The sequence below is a fragment of the Pygoscelis adeliae genome, unplaced genomic scaffold (assembly GCF_000699105.1).
Source record: "Pygoscelis adeliae isolate BGI_AS28 unplaced genomic scaffold, ASM69910v1 Scaffold83, whole genome shotgun sequence".
Taxonomy (NCBI): Eukaryota; Metazoa; Chordata; class Aves; order Sphenisciformes; family Spheniscidae; genus Pygoscelis; species Pygoscelis adeliae.
The window spans coordinates 3,187,686-3,200,239 of NW_008824467.1; the positions used below are offsets into that span (position 1 = coordinate 3,187,686).

Genomic DNA, 12,554 nt, shown 5'->3' on the forward strand with positions numbered 1-12,554 from the left:
ATTTAGATATTACAAATCATAACAGAATGAATTTAAACCAGCTGACTTTCTGTGAGGAGGACGTCCATGTACAATAAAAATTAAGCTGGTTTTTCAGTGTCCAACTTTTCTATTTTCTTACACTTGGATGCAGTCACTGGTGATGGATGCCAGTTTTTTAAATTGTGTTTTTGTAGTTCATTTTATAAAGATCTGAAGTAATCGAAAACAGATCAACAGAGGGAACTCTAAGTAAAAACTCCATCATGAAAGGAGAGTTGTAAAATCCACTTAATATTGACAGATGTGTAATGACTTTCTCATGCTCACTTTTCATTTAGGTTTGTCATCTATATATATGTATGCATTTTTTTTCCTTATTTTTTATACACATATATATACACGTGCACACACACTCTACCACACTGAGAAATAGTTCACAAGATACCTACAAAAATACTCTTTCATTACAGCAATCTTCATGCATTATCCAATGTGTTTATTTAAAATCCAATGGGATTTTAGCTATAGATATCAGATATTTAAGGGTATAATAGAAGATTTGTAATGTATAAATAGGATTGTTATTTTTTTAACTGCGGCATTATTTAGTCAACTGGCCAGAGAATAAAAAAGCTGAAAATGCAATTGAACAATTTTACCATTGTTAAATTGGAACCCTATGGGATAATCAAACTTTATATATATTTCATTTTAGCTTGCTTTTGTATGTTTTATTTTTAATTTTAAAGGTACATTAAATAAGTTTAAGATTCTTCCTGAAGAAAAGAAACTCCATTCTCTAAAGTGACCAGCCAAAATCGGTATTGCTCACTGCAACTGGCAAGCCCAGGGCATTCTTTGATGTGCTTCCTACCACGTTTAACAAGGCTAAGCAGTTGCTTCTGATTCTGAGACAAAAGGTTTGTTTATAGTTGAGATCATGTATTTATGTAATGCGTTGTCTGGATTTTCTGGATCTGTTCGTGAGTACAAAGTAAAATGCACCATAATTTCTTTACATTTTTCTTCACATTTTGACCTTCTCTAGCCAGCGATGTAAGAGGCACAAGCACTAGCAATCTTGGCTAGCAGGTGCACTCAACATATAAACTCTAGGTGTATACACATCTCATGACTGACTGTCAGAAAGCCTTTGGGTTCAAAAATCCTCTCCTGCCATTCTTCCCCTTCCTCTAGCACATGCGTCTCTATTAAGGGCGGAAGATTTCTTGTGTTGGCTTGCTGCTGATCGGACCGTTTGAAAACATGCAGAGGGCTCTGTGCAGTGTTGTGGTCACAGGAGTGACAGAGGGCTGTACTTGCTCCCAGGAGCTCCAGGTCTAGCATGCTTACTACAATGGCCTCAGCTCAGAGCAACCAAAATTAAACCCATCCTCACTACATTCTGCAGCTTTTCTAATGCCCCGAATAAGCACGTTCACGAAAGCCCTGCTACTGTCTTTGCAATCAAAGGCAATAGTACTGGTGAGAGTTAAAGCCTGACTTTTCACTAAAAACATTTTCATTTTGTTGCATTGAGTAAATCAAAATGTACTTTACCTGTACTGAACCACTGTTAAGTTCTGTTCCCCGCAGTGCCTTGCACATCGGATATACCTCATCCAGCTCGACTTACTGGGTTCTCCACCATCAATAAAGTGCTGCAGTGTCCCATCTTGGTCATATATCTGGGGGAGATGTCACAAGGTCAACTAGTTAGAACAAATCATCAGCAATCATTTTCACTGCTTTGCTGGTGTCTCTCTGTGCCTTTTCCAGAAATTTATTGCCATGAGATTTGCATTGCATACTGATGCTCTTAGAAATCTACATGGAACAGCAGAAAAGTATTTTGGGGGATGCAAGTTTATCATGTTTCTTTTATCAAGCCAATCTTTTTGTATTAAACATATTTCTGGTGTCTCAAAGATGTGACCATGTTTCCCAAAGAATATTTAACCTATTTTGACAGGCTCGTCTTAAACAATGAACTGCCAGATAAACAAGAAAATCTGGATGTAAAGCCTGCATTGAAATGTCTGGAACATCTGAGCAAGGGGCAGTAGTAATCCCTAAACAAGTATTCCTTCCTTCACATTTCAGCTGCAGCAAGAGCATGTACTTCAGCAACCTCACATGATACATTAGGGAGTTGCAGGATTCATAATACCAAAACAAATGAGACTAGAAGGAAAAAGAGTTGAAGACGCCTTTAGAAGCTCCCTTGAGACATATAATTTTTTGAAGTAGTAAATGAGAAATCAGTCCTGAGGGAATCACGGTTTTCCTAAACATGACATCCCTGCTAAGGACATGAGAGCCGGTTAGGGTAATTTTAAAAAAAGGCAGTATTATGTCTCTATTAGGCACTGAATACTCCCTCTGAAGTTGAAGAATAAAATTGCTCTGGAAGCTCTGAAATGAAAAGATACATGTTTCATACACACCTGCTCTTCTGACTGCTTAAAAAATGTTATCCTAGTAAAAGCATAAGGTCTCACAAGATTTTTACCTGTTACACAATTACTTTGTTAAACTTCAGAAATGCATCTGAACAATTAGGTGCTTATCTGAAGCAAACCTGATCTTCAGATCTTTTTTCCCTCCAAAGACGCTATCTGCTTTAATAAGTCTACCCCAAAAATGTTATCCCTGTTGAAATTGTATGAGCCTAAATTGATGTCTTCTTGAAAGTACTAATTCTGCTAATTAAAAAGGAAGCACATTTATTACGTTGAATTGAACATTTCTACAGCAAGCAAATTAACAATCTTGCATTTCTATTTCAATATCAAGAGAATAATCTCAGAAATTATGTAACTATATTCAATATTTCTGATTTATTAAAAGAGTGTTTCCTACAATGCACAGAAAAACATACACAGGAATCAGAATCTAGTTCTTTACTCCACCACATGAGAGTCTCAAACTCAGGAGCCAGCCTTGCTTTTGCTTTTGACTCCTTTTGAATGGGAGTAATCAGGAGCAATACATCCATTGCTAGAGCATGAGAGACAGGGAAATCAAGTATCTTGAGATAAGAGATCCTTATAATTTGTTCCTGAGTGCCTGTGACAAGGACCAGGTGGAACCTGGCCAGATGCTCCTGGGTTGGAGAAGCAAGATGCTACCCCAACTTGCACTGAGTGGTGGAATAAAGTCAGAGAAATCAGGAGTCCTCAGAGGCAAACAAATACTCCAATACCAGGGATTTAGTATATTTTTTATATATGGTAGCTTGTTGATTATCAGCAAGGACCTATTCTTACATAAACACGTTAATGTATGTTGAATATATGAGCAAAATATGCTAAACAATAAAAATCTGTAATGGAAATGGAAAAGTTTTACAGGAAATCAGCCTACAAAAAGGAAGAGAAGGAAAAATTAATGACTAACAGTGCTTGGCTGGGACCATTTTGGCAGTATCTATCCAAACAGTCTCAGCACAGTGTTTATTATCTATTCATTTACATGGTGCTTACTAACATAACAATATATGGTTTATATTGTTCCGTAATATTCCCGTAAATAAAGAGCTGATAGCTTCCTAATCCCCAGATGATATGAAACAGGAAAGACAAAGACGACTGCCATAATCAGTACCGACAGCAATATCTGGACACACAGGGACCTACTCAGAACTTTGTGTATATGGACAGTCATGAGCTGACATGAGAAATTAAAACCTGCCATGAAAATGCAGGACTGGAGCTTTCTCAGGCCTTGGCCTGGAGTAGGAAGGACTGCTCTACAGGCAAGACTAAATATTTTCAAATGTTTTATTCTTGCAAGTACTGATGCATCAGTGACACTATCGTCTCCTTTCCTAGGGGGATCTTACTGACATTGCAAATAAAGCTGTATAGTCAGAATCCATTCCACAGCATTCTTAGCCTTGTTCTTACAGGAATGAAAACCCAGCTGTAAGGAAGCAGAAACCCTAACCTTAGAATGGAAATAGCAGCACTGCATTGTATCTGTTTATTTGTCAAATTGCATAATACAGCTCAAAATCTGAAAAAACTTAATTGATATGGTTGTTATTATTATTCATATTACCATCGTGCATCAGTTCTTAGTCATTTTACAATTGCCTAAATCTGGCAACCGCTATGTAATTGCCTGAAGAAACCATAATGAGGGAGCAAACCGTGACCCGCCATAACAGATGAAAAGCAAACCTGAAGCGTAAGTTGTGAACCCAGACATTACAGCAAACTATATAGATATACATGTTCGCCTGCATCTGTATTACACATGCATATGTACTTAAACACTCATGGTATCTATTAAAAAACCTACTGCAGAATCCTGTGATAAACTGATTTTACTGAAAGTTTTTGACTACCTCACTAGATCACTACATCCATCTACACTGGTATACTTTTAACACATTGCAAAAGCCTCATGGCAAAATAAAATACCATTTCTCCAACTCCCTATGGAGAATGCATGTATTTTTTTTTTTTTTTCTGTATCTCACAACAGTCATTGATCTAAGTGGTGGAAACAAAATTAGTTATTTCATTTTTCTACTTTGATGACACTTGGAAGTGTTACCTAAACTGCTTACTGGATCTTTTCCCTCTTCCGACCCAAAGTACTTGTTAACTGTTGTTTTTGCTGAGTTTTAAAGGTTTTTTTTGCTTTTGCTTTAAATGTTTCAAAGCTTTAAGATTTCTTTTTTATGCTCTGTTCCAATTTTGAGGAGTGCACCGGACTACTGGCAGAGACAGGAATCTGATAGAAGAGGACTGCACTCACCTTCTCATTTGACATGCCTTGTGTTCCTCCTTAGTAGTTCCCAAATGATTAATTAACTTCTTAATAGGGTATTGACTATTTACTGGTAGTTTACTGGTATGTCATATATCAAGAGACCCAGTATGTGAAGCATATTATTATTCTACGAATTTCATCCTTTGACTTCAGAATACAACAGAAATAGCTTCATTTTCCAAGAAAGTAAGTCCAAAGTGTAACCAGCCCAATTCAAGTCTTCTCTTTTCCATTTTTTATATTCCTTTCCTTATAAACACCAGTTTATTCAGTAATCAAGACAAAAACACAGAAAGGCATGAGGTATATGATGAAATTTCTTACAGGGTGCCACTGATATTCCTCATGACCTACACATGCATTCCAGCTGGGAAATAGGGGAAAAAGCAGGTAGGATGCCAGTGTACTCATATTGGTCAGGTTCGTCTTATAATGGTGTGCAAATATAAATTAAATATGAAGGACTGGATTTATTACTTGTTGGATTAGTTATTGGTAATTATTTGGAGGCTGTAGATACTGAAACTTATAACGACAATGATGCTAGCAACACATAACGGTGATAATATAATTTCTAAAGCACACAGAGTCTCATATAAGTGATGCTCTAAAATCTATGAACAACCATTACTAAGTAAAATAAACAGCAGTTGCTGGAACATCTGTGACTCTGGCAACATACCAAGTCTAGGTAGGACCATGTAAGATTTGAGCAGTATAACAGATAAGGCAGAGTGCTAAAGAGCCTTCTGAGAACTCTCAATTACTTCAGTACTGACATAGTCAGTATTGCTCACTTGGATAGATGGGAGCAAATGTAATTCCAACGCTAAAAACTGTAGTGCCAGTTTCTGCTACAGATGCCACAGAATTTTAGAATAAAGGAGCCCAAATGTAATAGCACAGCTGCAGAGAAAGCCAAGCTATGAAGCAATTAAAAACAATTTCACAGAAGAGACAGGGAGAGCAAAAATGGTTAGTTCATTGGAGATCTTTCCTCTCTATCTGCTGCTTTCCTTTGTTCTCTTTCCATGGCCTGCTAAAGGATTGTGTCTTTTGAAATTCTGCCTGCATTTTATTTTTCCATTTAGTCAAATAAAAAAGGTATTAGCACACAATTTAATTGACCTCTCATTTTCCTTCCAGGCAGAGGGAGAAAAGACTGGTCCTGAAAGTGGAGTTTTTCTTTGCATGTACATTTGTATTGTAAAAGTAGCTATTAGAATCACTTTTTATGTTGCAAGACATCAAAAGAGATGTGAAGAAAAACCACAAAACATGCAAGAATTAATTCTTACCATTAGTAGACAATCTTGCTTTTTGCTGTTCACTGCTATTCTCATTGACATCACATGCATAAGGTCATAGGATTTTCAAATCACTCAGCATTAGCCTTCTCCTCCCACAAGAAATTCTGCCCTTGACTTCAGTGGGAAGAGTCAAGATAGCAAGGAGTACTTTTGATGAGTACATACAATTCATAAATCAGCAGCTGTGCAGTTAAAAACCATAGACGTACTCTAAATTAGTGGAAATACAGAGAAAAAGGTTGTAACAGTCTGATGAAACAGACTGACATGTCAGATATGGTAGCATATAGAAAGTTATATTCTTATCTCTATCCCTGCTGAAACCAGGACATCTTTCTATAACAATGTATGCACATACACTGAAAGCTACAGCAACACTGAAAGCTTCTTTCTTCGCTGGTTTGGATATCAAAACGGAATAATCTCTACACTAGGTAAATCTCACTACTGTGAGACTTTGCTTTTGACCTAGCCACACTACAACATCCTCTACAGGTGACTATCCTAAACAGAAGTTGAAAACAACGCCAAAAAGACCAATGTTTGAATGTTTGATAAGCCTGAGTACTTAGCTGACAGTCTGTAAACGGTGTGCAGTTATGGAAGATTACGTTCTGAGACTGGACCTATAAAGCCTATTCTTGACACTAGAGAGAGCAGCCCTGCTTGTGTCCCCTTGTCAGAGGCAGCAAGACCCACTGCCTGATACATAATCTTTCTGATGCATCCTAAATCTCAGAGTCCAGTTTCCTCCCTAGGGCCCATAACTCTTCAGCCACTCAGGCTGTGTTTCTCTGTCCATTTGTTCATTTGGTCTTTTGGAGAAGAAAGCTACAGGCAAAAAGGCCCAGGATTTGTGTGTCTGCTATAGTCCTTTCTGGGCTGGTTCCACTATTTGATTATTTCCTTTGAAGGAAACTGCCATTTCTTTAATTTTTTTTTCCCTAGCATTGTATTCATCCCCTGGAATAAACTAGTACTGTAAGTAGAGTACTCATATGCTTTGATAGATTGGGGGAGAGCATTCAGTGACACTACTGGTAGAACAGAGCTCTACAGCCATCTTAACAAATGACGAGGAAGGTTAGTTCTTCTGTAAAGCAGAAGAAATAGTGAACAGTCACTTTTCTGACAAGCTCTGAGACTCACACAGCCAAGTGCACAGTAAGATTCGGTCATTTGACTTGCCTAAGGCAGTGATTGGGCTCTAGTGTTTATTATTACATGTATACATTATTTATTTGTTAGTGTTTCTAATCATGTCAAACTGAAAGCAAACTGGATTGTATGCATGACTTGGTAACTTACTCATTTAGGTTGGATTCTGTGTAGTACATTGGTGCCTAGCTCCCTTTGAAATCAACACACTGCCAAAGGACCTCATTATCTAGAAAGTTTGAAACATTTGGAAGAAGATGCTGCAGGAACTGAAAGACAGGAGACAACTGACAAAATTCCCTGGATAGATTACATTTAAGAAGCATAGTTTAGGCTGAAAATCAAACTACAGCTGGGTTCATATTTTATGATAACAACTGTTTGAAGAATTAATGCTTTCAGACTTCAAATGTCTTTAATATTAGGAGCTAGGCATCTGATTTAGAGGAGGAGCGCCCTTCTGAATACGCATCTTCTCCTCGTTACACACTGAATGAGAAGGGTGTGTAGAAACAATCATCCATTTAGCCATCACATCTTTCTCCTTTCATTCACTAGCTTGGTGACCAAGTCAGGCCATTCAGCAAACATTTTAAGAACAACTCTTACTCTCGCTATATAAAAGAAAAGATGAAATATAATGAAACTCAGAAGCAAACTGCAATGCATGGAAAAGTCTCCAAATATAGGTTAACTAAAAAGAAACACTGATGTTGATAGATAATTATAACGTTATATAGTCACATCCTTTACAAAGACCACATCTCAAACATTGAAATACTTTGTAAATTACATACTTTTATACTACCTATACAGTAGACAGGCAAATTATTCTTAGTCAGTATAAAGTAATGTCTATTCATTACATTGTGATATCTCTAACTGATGCCTAATAAATACTACTGAATCTGTAATAATCAACTGCACACATAAAACTGGTATGAAAAAATAGTAGCATACATGTCAGCAACATCGTTTTACTGTAAGTGGAAACATTTGGACAGGTTCCCTATTCATCTCTATGGACATTATTTCAGAAAGATGTTAGTTATAAGTGCTTCTCTCATATTCCACTCTTGCTTGATAAGACTAACTGATTTGTTTTGCCACTTAAATATGCCTTCAGATTCTTTATGGACAGATATCAGAATTAAAAATATAAATACGCTGCAGATAACATCTAAGCTTGTTGGCTTATGATGAAACAAGAACGTTTTGTTTTTATTATTATGTAGATAGTGGAAGCTAGTTACTACAGTCTTTACATGTATGTGAAATAAATCTATGCCAATAACTGGTTACTTACTTTGAAGTGCTTCTGTTTTTTACATGACTGGATAATATTTTGTTGCTGTGTAGAAAATGCAACAGTTCATTTGAAGAATGATTTTTGGTTTTGCAATTTTTGTAGTACATGCAAGATGGTGTCAATTTCTTTATACTTTGAATTAGCATGAAGATTTCCAAATGTTTTTTAACTGCACTGAAGCATTCTGAACTGCTATAAACTATTAACAGAATAGAAATCTGAAATAAGTGAGCAAGGAGGAAACGTCAGGAGGCCTCACTGGTTAAAATCAGACTAAAATGTTCTCCAGCATTTGTTGGCAATAATCTCCCTGGGATGCAACACCTCTGTGAAAATGCACAGAAATATATCCTGACAGCCAACAGTCTTTAACTGCTCGCACTATTCAAAGCAATTTTCTACAATTAGCCATATCTGATATGGAGTGTACATCTTGTAATATCTGCTTAATGTTTCTTCTCTTTAATCTAGCAGGCATCATCTAGCAAATTTTATAAAAGAGAATACTTGCCAACTAATATTAAAAGCTATTTAGTTTTAATGTTTCTCAAAGGATTATAGCATATGAAACTATAAACATTGTTTTGAACTGTCTGTGCTAGGTGAAAGGCTTCATCTCTCACTTGGACCCCAGTCCAGCAAACACTTACGCACATGTTGTAGTCCCATTGATCTCAATGGGACTACTCGTGTATGAAATCAAGCATCTGTGTAAGTGATTGGAGGACTGGGGCCTTGTTCCAGAAAGTGTCATGAGAGCAATGCCCTGCTGATTATGTGGACTTCATTAAATTACTTTTTTTTAAGTCAAGTCTCAATGGTTAGTTTTGACAGTAGCCCATGGAGGTCCTGGCATAGGGAAGAATTACACGTAACACAAACCAGTGTTACTCAACAACAGGGCAAAAAGGGGAAGACACAGAGCAGAAAATACACACGTGAATTTGGAAACTTGCACAGATGCAAACAGGTCTGTAAAGGACCAGTGCTCTTGCAGTACCCACTGACGTAACATGGCCTCCTCAGTGTGTGCTTTTGCATTCTCCTGACAGGTCCAGCGATAGGACAGAAAAAGCCGTGACACTCCGGCCATGGGTCATTCTGCGATAGAGACATTTTTGCTTGGCATTGGTATTTCCACCCTGCTCACTGTGCTGCGTTCCCATGCAGCCCTGGTAGCAGAAGACCATGGGGAGGCAGCAGACTGAAGCTGTTCTCTGCAGTCTCATTTACGTAGGTCACGGAGCATGAAGAGAAAAAGTGTTGCCAATCTAGGCTCAGTATCCAAAGAGACCGGGAAAAAAACAGACTAAAAAGGAAAAGATGGTTTAAAAACAGGGAGGCAAATGATCAAAGCTGAAATAACCCAAACAGAAGACTCTCACAACAGTTGGCTGGTAGATGAATATCCCAATACGAGTATCAGGGAGGGAGTTACAAGAAGACTGTAAGGGCCTGATGCTGAAAACCCTCACACATCTGGGAAGTCTCACTGAACTTACTCAGTAATAAAGCTCCTAAGATGGTATTCTGAGCCAGGAAATCAAGACGGTTATGGTGATCTTGGTTGCCCCTGGTGCCTCTGAAAGCATGACTGGTTCCTCTGCAAGGTAATGACAGAGCTTTGGCCATTTTCTTGCAGCTTCTCAAAACCTTTAGACATTGTAAAGCGAAAATAAAAAGTGTTTGTTTCATATTTTTTCATTCTTTTACAAGCAACCAAGTATTTCAGGGGGGTCCTCTGTCATTCAGCTGAGATGTTCTTTCAGCCTATTTCCATATAGTCAATACATCCATTCAGTTGGACAAAGAATTAAAAGAGTAAAATAGCTAACCACAAACATAATGTGACAGAGGAGAGCACTCCAAAGCAGCATATACAAAAACAAATTTTGGCAGATTTCATCACTCAGCATCAAGCTAGGCAATGCTGAAACAAGTGAGTGGGTACATAGCTCCTAAGGTGACTTACTGATAACTCAGTGACCTTAGAGAAATCACTCGGGACCAAAAGACAATCATAAATGGAAATCATTCTAAATTGCACTGATTCTAATATGTGAGAAGGAAGGAAGTTGCAGGGAGAGCGAGGAAGGTCTGTTGTTCAAATATGAGTCAGGGCTTACCTTACTACTGACCAAGAGGAAGGTGATGGCACAAGGAGAGAACAGTTTTTGATCCCTCACTCCTGTAATTTCTGTGGAGTACATTTTCAAAACATGGTTCCAAACTGTGTTTTCACAGCTTTGTGCATGAAACTGTGTCTATGTGTGAATTAGCACTCCCAGGAAGGTAGCAGATTTTAGACTTACAAATCCCAGCCTCAATGCTTAGTGATACTTTCAGACATATTAAAGTATGGCACAGAATATATGGCACAGCTCTCATTCTGTAAATGAAACTTGCTAGATTAGGGACTTTGTTTGTTTTCACTTTGAAGCACTTGGGGCTTCTCATTCTTTTCTTTACTTTTAGGATTTTTTAAAACTCCAACACCATATCCCCCTAGGCATTTTAAGAACTGGTTTTGAAAGGTACTTATCTTTCAAGCACAAAGCTCCTGGAGATGCTCTCAATCCTGTAGTAAAACTGGCAAAAATCCTTTAGCAAGTTAGACTTTAAACTGCCAATGAAGTCAATGGGACTCAAGTTCCTACTTACTTGGACATTTTGGAAACCTGCATGCCTGTCTGCTTTTTAAGCAGGTAAAAGCAGCTATAATTTGCTCTAACTTTCTAAGCAAGACTTCTTGCCTTGAGACAGGGAATTCTTCTATTTCCTTTGCCTGTGCCATGAGAGGCTATGGTCTCATTTGAAGTCAGGGGCATTTCAGGGAATCGTGGAATCACTGAGGTTGGAAGGGATCTCTGGAGATCATCTCATCAGCTCACAAGATAGTGATGACTTCCACCACCTTCACTTTGAAATTCCTGACTCATGGTTCATAGGCATTCTATGAGAAAAAAGGAAATGAAAAAAAACCCTAATTCAGAAATGAGTTACATGTAAAAAATGCCTCTGAAATGAAAGCCTGTCCACAAGTAACCTCACTTTCAAGCAAGGTCAAGAACATTACTTTGTTCTGACAAAAGCATTGCTGCCTAGTGTAATGGTTGTGACCCACTGATAAGGGTTTGGCAATGGACTAGGGTGCAAAGGGTTATATTCAGGTGTCTAAACTTACGTTTCCATTAGTGTTTCTGATGGCTCTGAGTATCCCACTGAGCCTCCAGTGACTGCTCCATAAGGCAGGCAGATCTCCCTAAGTTCTGTGCCTTACCTATCAGTCCTGCCTCTATGTTTTAGATATTTTTTCAGGATTTAAAACGGCATTAAGCATCTCTGTTCAGACACTGGAATTGCTCTGCAGATGCCTGGGTTCAGCTCCTGCTCTGAAAAAGGTTTGTCACATGACTTACAGCAAGTACTTAAACTCTGTGTTTTGATCCTGTGGCCATAGAAAACAGGTATTTTGATACTTTTTTTTATGCACTATTTGTTTATCTTCACTCTGAATTTGTAAGTAAATATGGGTAGGAACTGTCTTTACAGTGTATGTGTAGAACATCTATCTCAGCAGAGCACCCATTTACTACTACAGTACAGACTCCACAGATAATTCTTTCAATCCTTTTTTAAACGTCTCATTAAGGCTCACCATAAATGAGTAATTTCAATAAAAATGACATATTTTAGAAAATATACTTAATTCCTTTGTGAGTTTTAAATAATGAGGCACACTGATATTTTTAGTTTGGAATATTTTGGAATGTCTGGAATGCTAAGTTCCCCAGATGATGATTAAAAGGTCAAGTAATAAAGTATATGATAAACTATGCCTGAGATTCCTCATAAAACAAATGAGTAATGGCTGTACAAACTGTGTCACCATGTTTTTACATTGAAAAAATGCCTGTGCTGTATTATTCCTTCAAATTTGTTAGATTATAGGATTGTCAGAAAACCAGCATGGTGACGGTTAGTTTGCAACCGCTCTGGGGCTGAAGTCAGAG

The 12,554-nt window shown here is 37.7% G+C and overlaps 1 protein-coding gene across 1 annotated transcript in view; it reads right to left on the reverse strand.

The window, feature by feature from the left end:
- Window positions 1–12,554, reverse strand: part of PRDM6 (PR domain containing 6) — a 74,927-nt gene that overhangs the window by 21,687 nt on the left and 40,686 nt on the right. Inside the window, exon 4 of the mRNA XM_009321116.1 lies at window positions 1,543–1,670. Coding sequence (XP_009319391.1) covers window positions 1,543–1,670 — 128 coding nt within the window. The remainder of the gene's footprint in view (window positions 1–1,542; window positions 1,671–12,554) is intronic.